General features: G+C 37.7%; 2 protein-coding genes across 3 annotated transcripts in view; one reads left to right on the top strand and one right to left on the bottom strand.

Annotated features, from left to right (window-relative positions):
- Positions 1 to 18,797, top strand: part of MORF4L2 (mortality factor 4 like 2) — a 161,191-nt gene that overhangs the window by 46,228 nt on the left and 96,166 nt on the right. The window lies entirely within an intron of this gene.
- On the bottom strand, positions 1,925 to 18,515 carry PLP1 (proteolipid protein 1). Of its 2 annotated transcripts, none has more exons than XM_049766631.1 (7): positions 18,363 to 18,515; positions 9,647 to 9,833; positions 8,495 to 8,756; positions 7,287 to 7,455; positions 6,568 to 6,641; positions 6,302 to 6,367; positions 1,925 to 4,025 (listed from the first exon to the last, which is right to left on the bottom strand). In XM_049766631.1, exons 1-7 carry the CDS (start codon positions 18,364 to 18,366, stop codon positions 3,954 to 3,956), a joined length of 834 nt encoding a protein of 277 aa, XP_049622588.1. In that variant the 5' UTR covers positions 18,367 to 18,515; the 3' UTR covers positions 1,925 to 3,953. The 2 variants fall into 2 exon arrangements, with proteins under 2 accessions (XP_049622588.1, XP_049622589.1); XM_049766632.1 differs by having other exon boundaries at positions 8,600 to 8,756.

Raw genomic sequence — 18,797 nt, 5'->3', positions numbered from 1 at the left:
TCTCTGCTCTGCTCTACCCTGGGCATCTCTCTGCTTTGGTTAAAACTGTATGTGTTTTGAGTGAAAAGTTAACTCTATCACATTTTTACTCACACTGCTTCCAAAGTTTAGCACAAAATAGTAGAATTTTCAAGAAAAGTTTGTAGAGCAAATTAATGAGAGCATGTTACTATTGACAAAGTTTCCAAACCCTGCATTACTGCACTCAGTACTAACACTGAAGATAGGAAAAGCAATACAAGTGATGTTGTAAGAAAATATTTCTTGTTTATACTTCTGCATCTTGATCTTTGGCTGATCTAAGCACAATGAGATCTCTTTCATTTCAGAGAAAGGAGGTTTAGGATGTGTGGGGGAGCGAAGAACAATGGTCTCAATTGAGGGACTGGAGATGCTTTCAGTTCTTGAGAGCCTGAAGTCTCCATCTATAGATCAGTCCCAGAGGACAGAACTGAAGAAGGGCAGATGGAAAGCATAGCTTTCTTGGGAACTTTCTTGCTGTTCCTCTGAGGAAAAATGCTTTCACTCTATAGCACCCTCAATCAATTCTCCAAAATATGGTGTGCTCTCTTTGCTGGTGATAAAAATAAGTTCTTGTTATAGCTTTATTCTTTTTGTCCTAAAGTCATTCAACTGGACTCACTTGAAGAAAATTGTGGTGAAACAAATCAGAGATTAATTAGAAGTACTTTTCAACTGAGTTCTTGGGCTCTCATGATTGACTTATTTCCCTAGCTAAAGTTACCTTTCTATTATCTCATGCTTCTTGCCAGCTGCAACTACAGGACAATAAGTATAAATATCCAGCAAATTTCACTTAGCTAAGTCATTAAGCTCATCATTACAGTGCTGTCTGAGAGTACCAGTTTCTGTGTTGTGTATTCCCCTTTATAACCCCGAGCTTATTACTTGTTTTTGGTGCTTAAGAATCACCCTTGACTGTTGTGCTTTGGGAGATCTTATGAAAACTGGAAGTATAACTAGGATCAAATTCATGCAACACTAGTACTAGCTGTTTATCCTGTAATGGGTTTTTTGATGCTGCATTCCAGGTGAATTAGTGAGCTAGAATCCAGAGTAGTATGTGTGACTCACTTAAGTGTCTTGACACAGCAATTTTACATTGCTCTTTCTGAATATTCTTTGATTTTTCATTAAACCCATAATCTATCTATCGCCTTCCAATAAATCTAAGAACTATTCCTGTATGTAGCACCAAGGACTCATGACTACATATCCAAACAATTTCAAGAAAAATAATAATTTAAAACCCAATGCCACACTATCATTGCTGTATGTATTTTTTTTTAGAAAATAACAAAGTTTATTTCAAAGTAGAAGAAAAAAGAAAAGAAACTCCCCATGTGGGGAGGAACTCAGTCAGTATTGGACTAAGTTCAATCATTGATGTATTGAAGAAACAACCATATTTGGCTCAGAATTAGCACAGCAATATGAAACCAAATTTGTAAGAGATAAAAGACCTTAAAGCAAACAGACAGTGAATTGACATCAAGATGTAAATCAAAATTCAAATTTATTGGGAATGAAGGAATAGCACAGTGGATAGGATTTTTGCTTTGCACACAACCGACCTGGGTTCAAACCCTGGTATCCCATGTGGTCCCCTGAGCCTGCCAGGAATAATTTCTGAGTGTAGAGCCAGGAGTAACCCCTGAGCATTGGGTGTGGCAAAAATACTCTCAAATTTACTGGGTTTCTTTGGATGATTTGCCTAGACTCTATTTCTTAGTGTCTCCAGCTATAATAGGAATCATTCATTTGCTCTTTAGTTCAAAGGATCTTTGGATGAATGACTTGAATTATCTGAAAAATAAATAAATTGCTTGAACAAAGCATAATAAAAGTAGTAATTTTAGTTTCTATTTTGGAGTTAAACAGAATTCACTCCAAGGACACCATATTTCATTGAGAACATTCCTAATTTTATTTTCTTTAATTTTATAAAATACATTTTGTAAGATAAGTTTCTAAAAGTTTATATTTTATCTGTGTTAAAATTAAAATTATATATCAGATATGAAGGAAACAATTTCAGTTGATTAACTCTCTTCGTGTGTGTATATATGTTTGGGAAATTTTCAGGGAAGGGTTGGTTATTTGTTATATGACTAAATCAAAATAAAACACAAGGTGTGGAGTACTTTGCTTTTCTTGTTCTTGATTGGTTTCTTACAGAGCTTTTCCATCTAAGCATCCTGGAAACTTATTTTGTATACTGGTGTGAAAACAACTATCAAGTGCATTTTTGTAAAAATTTTGCATGTCCTTAAACATTGCTGAAACTAATTGGGTGGGGGCATGAAACCACTTTTTATAACAAAAGAACCAATTAAAATCATATTCATAATATCTTTCTTTCAAAGAAAGTTAACTAATTTTTCACTTTTCAACCTCAAGTTAAGCAGCACAAAAAGTTACCTAAAACATATTTATTTTCTATTCAGGCTTCAAAATCTTCCCACCTTATCACTTGACCTTTTGGGTAAGATAAAACTCTTCCTATCTTTCTTTTTTCATTGATGCTTACCAACTTATATGGCAGTTATGAAGGTGGTTATGTAATCTATACCAGGGGAGAAAAGCTATATGTTAAATTTAGATCATTAACACACAAAAGGTTGCTTAATCAAATCATCCACCGGCTAAAAAAATACCCAGCAAGTTTGGTTTTCAAATTAAGCTTCAATTTGACCAAATCTGCTTCTTTAAAGAAACAGAACATAAACATTTAAAGATAATCCAAATAAATCAATGGGGCTAGTTAATTTTAAATGTTTTTTGTTATGTTCAATGTCCAGTTTTCATTTCTTAAAAGAAATATTATCAGCAAAAATTCTCCAGGCCTTTCTGGCACAACCCTAATTCAATAAAAAATCTAACTGGAAAATGTGAGAATTGCATCAATCTGAAACAAATCAAGATCTTCAAATCACCTACTGTGACCAAATGGATAATACCCCATGAAAAGAGCACCATTGTGAAGATATGACAAAGTCCAATGTATACAGATAATTAACAGAAAAAAAAGACTACTATCCAAAGAGTTACCTATCCTGTGTTTACCAGAGGGCTGGCTCACTTTATACTATAAGCCATTAACTGCTGCTTCTTAGGCCAGTCTTTTTTCGATAAGCTAGAGTTTCTCTCTTTGCTCAGCTCCAAGGTTGTCATGGTAGCTGTTATCAAGAAGAGAGTAAGAAAATACTGACAACACCCTGTTTCTCTTCTTTAAAAAGGTGTAAGGCCAAGCTTTGCCTGTGTCTACACAAACACTACACTCTCTTATGCTATAAGTAAGGTTTGCTGAATTAAAATTTAAATTGTCCATTACCCTTGGGGTCACTGCTCTCTCTCTATGTTGGTGAAAGATCCTTGCTTTGACCCCCTTCTCCCAGCTGCAATAGGTGTAGGTTTAGAAACGTGATCTTAGGAATGTTTTGCTGACATTCCTTTCTTCTTCTAAAGTAGAAACAAGAAGAGGAGTTGTTCTCTGTTTTGCATACCAAGAGGAATATTTTGGCTCATGTGGAAGACAAGGGGACCAGGCACAAACCTTCATCCTGAGCATCTTTCTTTTCTCTTGTTTCCATTAATGAAAGTGCCCTTTGAGGAGAAAAAAGCATTTCCTGGCCTTCAAGAGATGCATAAAAATAAAATTAGAGCCTCCATTTCTCTGTAGGGAGCTACCATTTAAGCATTTCCTGTTTCTATCAGGAAACAGTTGTGAAGCAAAATGACTAGAAGTACATAAGAGAGGAGAATCCATGGGAAGACATTAATCACCTCAAGACTCTCCTTTCTTGTTACGATCATCAGATAGGAAGGAGGACAGTCAGTGGCAAAGGCAAAGAGTTAACAGGGGAAATGCAGCACTGTAGGCTGTGTGGTTAGAGCCTAGCTGTTAGAAAAATGGAACTTTCTACAGGAGATCAGAACTTGGTGCCTCTGCCCATGAGTTTAAGGACAGCAAAGTTGTACGTGGCAGCAATCATAAAGGTGAGCTGTAGGAAAAAGGAAATAATAATAATTAGCAGAGAAAAGTAAACTTTCTCTTTTCCAATCATTTTAGGAACAAGGTAAGGTAAAAATAAATAATAATTAAATTAGCGAACAACTCCTGCCCTGCAAAAATAAAGCATCTTCTATGCTTTGACCCTATAGTCTTTTATTTTTTTTTGGTTTTTTGGTTTTTTTTTTTTTGGTTTTTGGGTCACACCTGGCAGCGTTCAGGGGTTACTCCTAGCTCTAGTCTCAGAAATCACCCGTGGCAGGCACAGGGGACCATATGGGATGCCAGGATTCGAACCACTGTCCTTCTGCATGAAAGGCAAAGACCTTACCTCCATGCTATCTCTCCGGTCCCTAATCTTTTATATTTTAATTTTTATTAAGGCACCATGGTTTACAAAGCAGTTAATAACCAAGTTTTAGGCATACGATGCTCCAAAACCATTCCCACCATCAATATGACATTTTCTCCACCAATATCCTCAGTCTTTCATACCTCCCACCCCCAACCTGCCTCCTTAATAGGCATTGTACTTTTCTGTACCATTTCCTTCTAATGTCCTAAACCCAGAGAATCAATCTGACAAAAAAATTTCCCAGCACATGTGCTTTGTCTGGCTTTGAGTTTTACTCAGGAAAGTGAACAAAAAATATATGGGCTCTAGGACTAGAGAGAGAATGGTGGGTAGAGTGCCTTGCAAGCAAGGATTTGCCCCCTGATTTTCCATATGGTCCTCCAAATCCTGCCAGTAATGATACCTGAGTAGAGAACCAGGAATAAGCTCTGAGCACTACAGGCTGTGGTTAAAAACTAAATACCATGATAATTCATGGACTCTGCATCATATGCACATGTCTGAGTGATCTAAAGTGAGAGGATTTTTGCTACAGAAATATGGTTACAATGTTCAACATAATTCTTCTTTGTTTAATCCATCAATTTATTTTATAAGGTGAGCAACAACTTCATAAAGAACCTAAGCAATAGGGACAAGGAGTTCTGAGATCTTAACCCTTTCCTTTTACTACTTATACAGTGACTAAAAATAAACTGCTTTACCATTCAGGGCACTGAGTTTTTAATGTAAACAATGAATTGACATTGGTCGACAACACTATCAGTACAACTGAGAACACATAATCAAACAGTGGTAGTAATAATTCTGATAATGATAGGAAACTCAGAAGTTCTAGTATTCTCAAGAAAGTAAGTAACATTGTCATGATAGTTGTTACTGCAATTATGTCTCTAAATGCACTCACCACACTTTGCGGTGAGCTTCATGTTAATGAGTGAGAGAGGTAGAATACCTGTCTCAATCAAATACAGGCAGGGGGTGTGAGATGTGGGGGTACTGGTGGTGGGATTGTTGCACTGGTGAAGGGTGTGATCTTTTTATGACCAAAACCCAACTACAATCATGTTTGGTGCTTAAATAAAGATGTTATTTTGCAATAAATAAATAAATAAAAATTTAAAAAAAAAGAAAGTAAGTTTCTTAGAAAGTATCCAAGATGAATTCAGGCTACTGTGTATAGAATTTTTAGCTATAGTAATTTCATATTTGGTAATGTTTGAGTGCTTTTTATTTAAAGACCAGAGAGATTTATATATGTTTTGTTCTTGTTTGTTTGGGACATCTTTGCACTACCTGGGTTCAAACACAGGGCTTCATGCATGTGAGGCAGGTGATCTACCGAGTCACATCCCTGATCCCATGTTTCAGTGTGGGGAATAAATGGCTGATCATATCAAAATGTGTAGCAAATTAACTATAACTTATTATTACAATGTACTTGTAAATATTATACTCTCCATGAATAAAATGTATTGCCATTCTTGACTATAAATCTGTTACCTCTTCTTTTCTCACACCACTTTTCTGGTTCAAAACTTTTGATGTTTTTCTCCCTTGTCTATCTAAGTATAAGTGCATAGTTTCTACATGTAGTCTCTCTCTCTCTTTTTTGGGGGGCCACACCCGGTGACGCTCAGGGGTTACTCCTGGCTATGCGCTCAGAAGTCGCTCCTGGCTTGGGGACCATATGGGACACCGGGGGATCGAACTGCGGTCTGTCCAAGGCTAGCGCAGGCAAGGCAGGCACCTTACCTCTAGCGCCACCGCCCGGCCCCGACATGTAGTCTCTTTTCAGTAGCTAACTTCTATATTGAAAGACAAGAAGGTGTTCTTTTTTTTTCTTTCAATATGTTTGTATCCAAGCTATCCCAGGACTTTTTATTTGTCAAGATGATTCAAAGACAACTCACCAGGGATACCAGTGTGGCTGCAGCTCCCACAAAGGCAGCAATAAACAAGTGGAAGGTCATCTGGAACTGCAAGAAAGTATAAAAAGGGATAACTATTTCTTGCTATGGTAAAAACATGCTCACTGATTCAGACATACACAGACAGTGCTTTATAGAAGGAAATTTAGTAATTTGAAAACCAATAAGGATAAACTACAACTCTTAAAATAAAGGGTAATGAGTAAGAATTTGTATGGATTTCATTGTTAAAAAAAACCCAAACTCACCTCAGCTGTTTTGCAGATGGAAAGAAGGTTGGAGCCACACACCTTGCCAGGGAAAGCATTCCATGGGAGAACACCTAAATCAGACACACAAGTCAACAAGAGGGAGCTTCATGAAATTATGGTACTACATGAAAACTCTCCTTTATTTATTTTTAATTTTTTCTTTTCTGTTTTTGGGTCACACCCAGTGGCACTCAGAAATCACACCTGGCAGGCTCAAGGGACCATATGGGATGCCGGGGATTGAACTCGGGTCTGTCCTGGGTCGTCTATGTGCAAGGCTAGTGCCCTATGCTGTGCTATCACTCTGGCCCAAGATTCTCCTTTAAATTCATCTTACATGTTTAATCATCCTGGATATAGAGTCAGAATATATAAGCAAGCATAATCCTCATTTCTAAAAATGAAATTTCAAAATATGTGTATTGAAAATTTGTGAGATCATAGGCCTGTTTCAGATATGTGTTCTTTCTTGGCTAGCAACACTGGATAATTAGAATAAAACCAAGTTGTAAGCATCCAAGAAACCTTCCATAACTTCTACAAAGTTGTCTTTCGAAAAAATAAGTCCCTTCAGTTTCTTTTGAGATAGATTAACAAACATATTTTGGCATCCAAATCCTATATGCTTAATTACCACCCTCCATTCCCTAAATAAGAACCAAATATGTCATGCTTCCATAGATTTAAAGAAACCAAGGCACCCATCCCTAACTCACCATACATTCTGGCATCAGCACAGAGATTGCTTATACTGGTAGAGGTCTTGCTGGGGTTGGCGATAGATTGGCAGGTTGTCCAAGTGTTGAAGTAAATATACACAGGCACAGCAGAACAGGCAAATACCAGGAGCCACACAACAGTCAGGGCATAAGTGATGCCCACAAACTATAACAATTGACATCAGGTGGTTAGATATTAGCATTAGCCTGCAAATATTAAAGCACAAACAGGGAGATCCTGGAGTGGCATGTACTAGACATAAAGCCAGATTCCAGGGATCTTTGGCAAATGAAATTAGTAAGCAGGACCCCTTTTCTAAATGTAATTGGCAGCATACACAGAAACTGGCCCTAAATATGATACAGGGTGGGGGAGGGGTGGAGTGAGAAGGATCCCTGGGTTAGAGAAGCTTCAGGAGAATTTTTGGCAGATAAGGTGTGAAAAAATCAAAACAGATCTTGAAAGAAAGTCGTGCTATTTCTTGCCTTAGGCTGAGCTTTAAAATTATTCTTTATCACAGATTTTTGTTCCCTAGTCATTTTAGAAAGCCAATAGGAGATATCAATTCCAGATCCAAAAACCTTTCTAAGCCAACTGCTGACCAATGAAAGCATCACCACATCCATATGTTTTAGACCCCAAAAGACCTTTTACTCTTGAGATTGAAAACCAATACATGCCTCACTAGTCCTCAGAAAAAAAATAGAACATTAAACGTACAGAATTATACTTGCTCCTTCCAGTAACCTCAACAGTATAGAATTCCAGAATATTATAATTCAATATGAGTCAATTTTTAATTTTTTCCCTGATTCACCCTCTTTCTTAGACCAGGTACATTTATTTTAATCTCATGAGTAGCATTTTAGATTTAAGGGAACTCAGATTTTTTGTGTGACATATGATAGAAAGGATATAAAGACACACAAACAGATGGCTTAGAAATAGTCTAATTGTACAAAGCATTCCACAAAAGTCATGCTTTCATTTTGAGATGTAATTTTCTAGGGAATGTTTAAAAGGTTAAATTGAGCCAGCTGCGCACCACGTTCTTCCTAATCTCATTTAGCTGTAGCCATCACTTCCTCACTCAAAAGCCAGGCCCCTAGAGGGGGGCCCAGGTTTGTGTGTGGTTGAGGCCACAGACGCATGCCCAATTGTCCCCCACCCCTTGTTATTGCCACAAAATCCTGAGGATGATCACCTTGTCGGGATGTCCTAGCCATTTTCCCAAACAATGACACACCCGCTCCAAAGAATGAGCTTGATGTTGGCCTCTGGAACCCCTCCCCTTCTGGCCCCCTGTTACCGTTGCACTCAGGCCCTTGCCGCAGATGGTGGTCTTGTAGTCGCCAAAGATCTGCCTGACTGCGCCGGTGGTGTAGAAGCCCTCAGCCAGCAGAAGGGCCCCATAAAGGAAGAAGAAAGAGGCAGTTCCATAGATGACATACTGGAAGCCATGGATCCTGCATTAAGAGATAAACAAGAGAGAGAAAGAAATCCTATTAGTTGAGGACCAAGTTCCTTTCTAATAAGTGAAAACACTTGAGTGGACACCAAAACAATGTTGGGATTTTTTTAGAGGAGCCTAGGTTCTTTCTCTATGGTTTATCTTTCTCTATATTGAAATAAGGAAGATATGAACAAGTGGCTGAAAGCACAAGCCCTTCCACCCACAAGTAGGTAACCTTGTAACCTGAAAAACTGGGTTTCTTTTCTACTTGGTCTGAACCTTCATATATGCTCCCTCAGAAGAAAGGGAAGAAAGAATAGAGGAGCGAGTTCTGAAGGAAGACATAAGATCAGGGATGATGGTTCTTAGTAAACACATAAGAAGACATTAGTGTATTGTTTCTCAATATTTCTATTACTGTGACCCCCTTTCAAACTTTTTTCATGTATATGATTTTCACTTTGGGGCCCTTGAAATACTTGTGGGCCCATAAGAAGGCATATGGATCCTGTTTGAGAAAGCTGCTCTAGAAGTGTGCCAAACAAATAATGGTAACTCTTTCTTAGTCCATTCATTATGTCACACCTGAGCAACTCCTGATAAGCCTAAATATCAGAACTAGAACACATGGAAGAAAGAAAGACAGGTGGGATGAAGAATGGAATGACAAATTTGCTTTATAAATTTGACACTTCCCCTTATCTCATATTGCATTTGGCATATGTGGAGTCTATATTATCATATGAAGACTCTACAATACTCTTAACTACCACAATAATCACCTTATACTTACTAAGATTCTAAAAACTAAAATTCTAAGACTTAATTAATTCTAATGTTATGTCTTCATGTTGTAGACTAAGGAAAAAGAAATGGACTTATGTCAAGAACAGGTATACTTACACATTGATGAGATACTCATAGTCCTGGAAGTTTTTGGAGAAATAAGTCTCAATTAGCTTTTCTGTGCCAGTGAGTGCTTCATGTCCACAGCCACAGAATAGTGCCACTCCAAAGAAACACAATCCAGTGGCCACCAGGGAAGCAAAGGGGGCCCCTACCAAACATCTTGCACAGCATTCTAACAAACCTGAGGAAAAAGAAAGAGGAAGACTCAGCCATGTATAATAAATTGTAACTTGTTCCACTCACAGCTCCTCATGAAAGCACAAAGTCCAAAAGCAGGAGAGACTAGAGTTTTATGTTTTTGTAATATGCTAATGACAATGACACCAAGAAAAACCCAAGTGTTAGAGTTTGATTCCTAAAATCATCTGGTCCCCTAAACATTGCCAAAAGCAAGTCCAAAGCATCAAGTGAGGAGTATTTTTGAGCACTGCTGAGTGTTACCTATTCCAAAAGAAAAAGAAAACAAACCATGCTATTTGATCCATTCTCAAAAATAAATCCTTAACTTTAATTTACAGAATTTACCATCAGTTGTTCAGTGGCAAACTAGCAAAAATTGCAATCCCTTCTTTCTGATTTGTTTTCATCATTCATCAACTATTGGAATACTCACAATGTGCCCATCATTGTGCTAGGTGTTTTGTGGGCTATGAAAACATAAAAGACATAAGCATTGCCATATGATAGGTAGTATTTCATTTATCGAGCAAGAATCATCTAAGGTATAGGAAATATTTGCAATAATTTTAGGGAGCCAAATAAGTGATTACAAAAAGTTAAAGAGCTTAGAGCTACAGCAAGGTACTAGTGCAGAGATCCTGGCATGATTACCCTGGGTTTGAGCCTATAAGAGCATTCTAGTGAGGGTACACTTTTTGATTAATTTTAACCAAGATATATGGAGGAGACCAGTTCAAAGGGAAGAAGGAAACTGGTAGAGGACAAAAAGTAGACAATAAGAAGATTACTATTTTTCATGCTAACAAGAAATGTAGGCATAATGTTTTGGGGGGACTTTACAAGGCTGGTTTGTTTGCCATACTGAATCTTGGTCAATGTCCCCACCCTAATCACAGTCCTAAATTGAGGTTCTGTCCAAACAAATACAAAGAGACTTTATACAAAGTGAGCAAAGCATGAAATATATTTCTGGTGTGACTTCTTGAAAACATGTGCTACAAATCCCTGATAAACCCACATCTGGTACCCAGGACCCTTGAGAGTATTGCTGAGTAGCAGGAAAGGCATATAAGAATTCAAGGGCTCTAAAAGACTTTGTATCCCAAGTATAAGTCTCACACTCTAGGATGCCACATGGAGTGAAACTTCATAAATATCAATCAGCTAGATAACTGATTGATTAGTTAGGGAAAGTATAGCTCTATGTAGTCAATTGACCAGATCCCCCCAAAATGGAAGCAATGAAGTTGTTAGCTTCTTTCTCCTTCCTTTCTTTTTTTCTTCCATTCTTCCTTCCTTCCTTCTGTTCTTTATTTGTATGTAGTTTTGTAAGTATGCATTTTCTGAATTTACATATCTATTCATATATCATATAGAATATATAGGTATCTGCAGATAAACATGCAAATAATCAATACAAATCTGTTTAGAAGCTGCTATTTTTGACTAAAAGTATTTAAGTTCTTGTAGAAAGAAAATAAAATTTCATTTATTTATTTTATTTATTTATTATTTTATTAATTTTTATTTGTTTTTATTCCAAGTTTATTCACTAATCAATAGATTATTCCAAGCTTATTTACAGGGAGCCCGTTGCCTGATCCTCTTAAATCTAGTAGTTTCTTTTACCCCTTAATATAGATATCTAATAATTTTCATGATTGAATTGCCTTAAGATGAATATATTTTGAATGACAAAATTATCAAGAAAAAATGAGGTGGCATTTGTCTGTTTTAGAGCCAAAAATATATGTAAGTCCTTTTAACTGCAACATCCTATAGTGGCAGCCCTTCCATTGTCCTCAGAGGTTCTTTTAATTTTTTTTCCTACAATTTTTTGTTTGTTTTTGGGTCACACCTGGCAGTGCTCAGGGGTTACTCCTGGCTCTACGCTCAGAAATCATTCCTGGCAGACTCGGAGGACCACACGGGATGTTGGGATTTGAACCACCATCCATCTGCATGCAAGGCAAATGCCCTACCTCCATGTTATCTCTCCAGCCCCTAAATTTTTTTTATTTTGGGGTCATACCTGGCTATGTTAAGTGCTTAATCCTGGCTCTATATTCATAGGATGTGCTCAGGGAATAGAAAATAGTGTTAGGCTTTTGCAAGACAAGTTTTGCAAGGCAAGCCCTAGCCACTATACTATAACCACAGCACAAATATTATTGTATGCCACTGCAGAGGTGATGCTCAAAGGTCAAAGCCAAATAAAATATCTAACTTTTGCAAAAAATTAATTTTTTTCATTTTTAAAACAGAAGTATTTCTGCGTAAAGACTTGGCCTCCATAGGAAATACTCACGTTGTACCAATATTGCTGTAGATGTTGGCAATTTACTTGGCATAAAATGTGCAAGAATACTTGATGAGAATATCTTACTAAGGACAAGATAGATAGTGTAAAGAATAAGGTACTGCCTTGCAGGTCTCCTTAGCACTGTGGAAGGAACACTCAAGCAAAAATTATGGAATAGCCTCCAAACACTGCCAGGTGTGGCCCATACCACCCAACACACAAAAATTGCCCCATCAGAACTGGCCCATGGTGTGCGTACATGATTGTATGTGTTTTTGAACTTGTGCCTATATAAAAAATCTGTACATCTCTGCATGTATACACTGAAGAGAAAAATGAAGCAGATGAAATGTATTTTCTCACAGAAAATATCCCAAAACTTAGGCTAACTCTCTAACCCAAGGCTATCTCTTAAACTTAACAGGTTAAGTTGCTAAATGGATCCTGTGAATCAAGAAAAGGAGCTTGGAAATAAACAGTGCTGGCATTTTTCTTCTTTGCGTTGCCAACTTTTTCCCACCCCCAAACTCTTACTGTTGTCAAAAAGAAGGTCTCCAAAGCTTGGGGTGGTGGAGGGGAAGGTCAGTGACCCTACTGTTCCATCTCTCCATAACACAGGGTCAGAACTTGCACAGAGCCCTCCATGGCTTCCTGGGACAAAGAACCCTTGTTTCCCCACTGAGACCTCAGGAACCTAATTAGTATTTTGTAGGGATTCACAGGCCTAGGGTGTGGAGGGGGTCAAAACCAGGGAACAATGGCATAACTTTGTTTAGTCTGGAGTAAGGGGAGGATCTATCCTAGCAAGTGACTATCAGTGGCCCACTCACTCACCCCAGCCTTTTCACTCTGAGAAGTACTAAATAGTTGTGTATGTGTGATCAGAGACAGAGAAACTTGAACTCTTGCTAATCAGAGAATTCTTTTTTCTGCTTCATTGCCACTCAACATAAGGAGAAAAATAATATAGGCCTTAACTGCTAATGTCTCTAAAATATGAAGTTGGAAGTATGGATCATTTAAATCATACCTGGGATACAAATAGCTCAACAATTAAATATACATCTTTATAATAAAAAATGAAAATTTATTCTAGAACCATTTAAGTTAAGTATAAATGAATCTGACTGTCTGGACGAAAAAAATAAGAATATGAAAGAAAATCAGTCTTCATAAAAGTAGTTGATAATAGGGCTTGAGGGATAGCACAGCGATAAGGTGCTTGCCTTGCATGCGCCAACCACAGAGGAACCTGGTTTGATTCCCGGCATCCCATAAGGTCCCTCAAGCTTGTCATGAGCGATTTCTGGGCCCAGGGCCAGGAGTAACCCTTAAGTGCCACCGGGAGTGATCCCCCCACCAAAGAAAAAAAAAGAAAAGAAAAGAAAACTCAAAAGTAGCTGATAATAAAATACATTTTGAGAAAGTTTTATTGAGTTAATTTTCACAGCAAAAGAAGTGTTCTTTGGAATGTAACTAATGCCACATGACTTTCATTTTCTTTATGGTTTAATTTGTTATGATCAAAAGGGTTGTGGTTGATTCAGGAAGCTATGAAGGATTCTAGAGAAGCTTTTTATTATCTCAAGATACAGTCTCATGTTCTAGACTAAGAATAGGCTTAAATGTGGTAGTTTTCATAAAATAACTACATAGCCAACTTTCCCACAGCAACTCAATTGTACTAGATCACCTGTGCATGATGGAGAGAAAGGAAAAGAAGGATCCTCCTCAGTGTTTTCCTTACCTTCCGATTATATTAGCAGTAACCTTGACTCTATGACAAATAAAAGGGAATTATAAGTCCAGTCCCTTTTGTTGTTATGGAAAACAATCTTATATTTTCAAATCAAAGACCAAAGCTACCCATAACCCAGTGTTGAAATATAGATGTATAAATACATATTTAACTATATCTCTATGGTTAAAATGTAAGCAAAAGGAAATATACAGTATTGTCTAGATTTATCTGTATACTCCTAAAGCTAGTCTGATTAGTCTATGATAAAACTTCAAGTTCTTGTTAATACTTTCACAGAATTCGAACAAAGATCAATAGGAACATTGCAATGCTTATCTAGATGCATGTCCATTCAAGGACTTTGTTGATCCTGAGACTTACTGTATCTTTAACTAAGAGCTAATACCTCCCAAACCCTTCTTTGTCGTGCCCTGAGAATGTCTTAAGAATCAGTTCCATAATGAAAATTCACTGAGAATCTGGAAGCCCCTCTAAAGGAGGATAGGAAAGGCTTTCACCATAGAAAGAAATTGTAGAAAAAGACTGATTGTGCCTTGTACAATTCCCACCCTGTCCCTTAAATCTAACTGACAACGAGAAAGATAGAAGATCCCTAATCAATAGAGCTAAATAACAAGCAGGCTCATTGATAAAATGGTCTCATCTCCCGAAATATCTAATCTGCACTAGCATTACCCTCTTCCTAGAATCCACTCTTTAACCTCACTCCAAGAACAGAAGCTTCCTTGATCACAACCTACAGCAGTTGACAGAGCCAGGACACTATAGCACTACAGTAGCTGTGACTGGTACTGGGGATTGATAGATTGGACCTAGGAGTAGAATAACAGTCAACAGGAGGTTCCAGAGACAAAGACATTTACTTCTGGCATTACCCTAGTCAAACAAAGATAATATTGTATTATTTACATGAAATCAGAACTTACATCACATTAAACCTCTGGAGATTACCCTATGACTATTGAAAAGTAGCACTCACAGCCTCAGCAGTCATGAGAGTCCAATCAGTGGACAGAGTTAAATAATGTGGAATCTCAGCTTCCTTTTTAGATAGTTATTATTTTTATCATTACTTTGTCAGCAGGATCTAGACCACATCAATTACATAATTCCCACTCCTGCAAAGCACATGGACATAGATGTACATGTGTGCGTTGCTTGTGTTAATACACATGAGCACCAATATATGCCCAAATACTAGTAATATGGAGTAGAATTTGAAGTTTGACTGTTACACTAACACACTGTCTAACACACCTAACACACTGTCTTTATCTTGTCCTAATGGGGTTGTAGACTATTTTTCTCTGTCTTCTATTTCCCCAAAATTACTTGGATCTTGCTACTATATAAATAGCTTTGAGAAAGTAGTTCTAGATGTCTAGTTGTTGAATCAACATGTGCAAAGCTAGGGCCAAAGGTCCTTGAAGAAGAGCAAAACTTTCATCCATCTTTCTGACTTGCCTAGAGTTCCTCTGATTCTAAAGTATTAAAGATTTGAGGCAAGGAATAGCCTGGGAAAGATAGCTTGTTCCTGATCATTCTAGTCGGTGTATATGGAACAAAAAGTGAATGTACTGATTTGATTTGGATCTGATTACTTTTTTTTGGTTTTTGGGTCACACCCAGCAGTGCTCAGGGGTTATTCCTGGCTCTAATCTCAGAAATCGCTCCTGGCAGGCTTGGGGGACCATATGGGATGCCAGGATTCAAACCACCATTCTTCTGCATGCAAGGCAAACACCCTACCTCCATGCTATCTCTCCGGCCTCAATGGATCTGATTACTTTTTAGCTGCCATTTTGGTGGGATTCAGCTAGTCCTCTTGCATTTTGAAAAAAAAAAGATGGACCCCTATTCTATCTCCACACTTCTTTGCCTAAACTAAGTCCATTACTCTGAACCAGCTAAAATTCTGTACTACACACACACACACACACACACACACACACACACACACACACACACAAAACCACCTTTGGATAAAAGCATCAGTCTAGTTACCAGTGTAAAGACCATTATTCTCAAACAATAGGCTTGCAGGAACCAGTGTTTTGCTGTTCAATAATGTCATTGTATTTCTGAGCAAAGAATAATCAGTTCCTGATCTTTGACTCTTTTCTGATTCCATTGTTATCCCAGAGATAAGGATTAATGAGCTGTAATTTCCTCCATAAACTTTATGTGCATATACTACTAACTTCAAAGTTTATTTTTCTTTCCCAATCTTTGGGAATTCCATATGACTGAGATAATTAGTATCCTGTTTCTGGAGGTGATTATGCAAAATTAGTAGGAGCATAACTGTCTATTGTAGAACAGAATCATGAGCACATTGAGAGTAGACTTCTAAAGTTCTTTTTAAGTCCAGTTTCCATGATAGAGTTTGGATACTACAATTTTAAAGTGTTACACATTCCAAAAGTAATAGCAGTTTAGTTTCTTATTAGAAATTACCTACTAGTTCAAAGTATTTGTGACACCCTATATTGAATAACTTAAAATTGCTACTCTATCATGTATACTGGTATACCATATACATGGACCTTCGACTCCCAAGTTCTGGGATCTAACTATGACCTCATCTATCCCCTATATTGGCAATCTCCCTTGACAAAACTATCTTGCCTCCTTTATAAGAAAGTAACCTGTTGTCACCTTCTTTACTACTTCTTTTTCCACAGGACTTTCATCCTTCTAAGGCAATAATATCCAATCTCCTTTGTTATCTCTCCTCCTGCTGTTTGAGTTTGTTTTGGGGCCACACCTGGCAATGATCAGGATTAGTCCTGCTTCTACACTGAAGATTTACTCCTGACTGTGCTCAGGGTACCATGTGGGATGCTGGGCATGGAACCAAGATCAGCAGCATGCAAGGTAAATGCTCTACACACTGTCAGATCACTTAGGCCCCAGCCCTCTGTTTAATTTCAAATTCTATTCACTCAGCTGTCCTGATTTTAGGTAGAGTATCTGATGTCATTTAGCATAGGAATTTAAGTCCCCCAGCAATTAGTTCTTGTCTGGTCACAATTCATTGGCCAAATGATTCTTCCCTAAGCACACAATATAAACACACATTTAAGAAAGATTAAGTTAACCTGCACAGACATCTGTCATGCTTTATAATCAGAGTTATCATGATTTACAAGTGTTATAGAGCTTGCTCATTCCAAAGAACCTGCATCAATATTATTTCTTTCTCACAACCACCCAAAACACAAAATTATTTATTGTTTGCCTCACTTTTCAGATGGTTAAATGATCATTCACAGTCATGAATCAAAATCATAAAGTTCTTTCGTGGCATATCAAGAATTTCAATCTGATTGTAAAGACGTACCCAGTGCTCTGTCCTCTTTATTATACTACTTAAGTTCAAACCTCAAAAATTTCCCAATCCTGAAATAATCTCTTTAGGTCTATTTTAGGAGAAAATAACCTAAAAGCTAACACAAATTCAGTGTAATTGAAAACCTATGTTCCTGGATATTATTGTTATCTTCTGGACAAACTACATGATGAATGCACAAGTTAATGAATTATCATTTTGTGTTATTCATTAAGGCCTTGTTTTGTTTGAAAAATGTGAACAATGTTTACATGTCTCTGTGAGATCCTGTGTAAACATAAAACCCTTATTCTATGCATTTTTTCTTCTGAGTACATTCTAACAGGGACTAGAATTATACAGTATTTTTCTTTCATCCTGCAATCTGCAAAATCCTTAGGAACACCAGTAAGTAGCCAAAAATCCTAAGGTCCTTGTAGCCTCCTTATTGTGGTCAGGAGTTAAGAGTCTGAGCTGTGCACTCAGGAAGGCAAATGCTATGATGTTGCCTAGATTTGGTTTTCACACACATATGGGCATGCATGAAAGAGTGCACAAACACTGACATACACAAATACAAACACACACACCTGCCCATATCTGTTCCCTGGTCTAAAGTCATTAAAGACTTTATTATTACTTTCTAAAACTGGGATTGACTCCTTCATTCATGGCTAAATCTGAGTCCATCTTGCCCAATCCCCTTAATTTCCTACTGATGCCAAACATGGTCCAAATGCTATACAAACAAGCAGTCCTTTGTGCAATACTCTGTTGCCTCCAGGAGAACCAGGAATGTCATATGACCTGACCGTTAGTGAACCTAGGAACCAGCAAAAAGGAGAAAGTAGAGAGAACAGGGGTTAGGAAGGCACATGACCATATGCAACCTGCTGGGTACTTTGTCCAAATGTCTATGGGATTCTCCATGTACTGCTGGAATTCTTTTGAATTAAAACATCATTTTCAGTATAGCAGAGGAGTTCATCTAATTGACCACTAAATAATTAAAAAGAAATAACTTCGACACATAACTCATTATAAACATTGGAAATCCCAAATCCCAAAGTTGAAAATTCTCTTTCAAATTACAGTACCTGGTAGACTGTATTATGCTTAAGTTTTCGAAACTCACCCATGTCTTTGGGACTCTGACTTCAGTTGTAGTCGGCTGGCTAGTCCGCTTTGCGGGCTGACTTGGTTCAACTGGAAAGATCCTCTTCTCTCCAGTCTCCTTTACTTTTTCTGAGTATCTTTGTCCTCTTCTCCTGTAATGAAAAGGGCTTTCTGATGCACAGCCATCCCTCTTAAAGGGACAGGCCTGCTTTCCTCCTCCTCCTCCTCCCCCTTCTCTATTCCTCTTGTCCTCTTCATTTCCCCACCTCCTCCCTTCTCCAAGGGCTCCATTTTCTCTTTCTTTCACTGGCAATTGTTTCAACTAACTCTTTTCCCTCTTTCCAATATACCTAACTTTGTGTAATTTTACTTGGCTACAAAGTCACCTGAAAATCTGTTTTGGGGATGGATATAAGAAGATATTCTGGAAGATTCCAAATGATCCTGTGGTTCT

The sequence above is a fragment of the Suncus etruscus genome, chromosome X, assembly GCF_024139225.1.
Source record: "Suncus etruscus isolate mSunEtr1 chromosome X, mSunEtr1.pri.cur, whole genome shotgun sequence".
NCBI classification, from domain to species: domain Eukaryota; kingdom Metazoa; phylum Chordata; class Mammalia; order Eulipotyphla; family Soricidae; genus Suncus; species Suncus etruscus.
The sequence above is the reverse complement of the archived record's forward strand: the minus strand, read 5'-3'. Positions and strand labels throughout refer to the sequence as shown.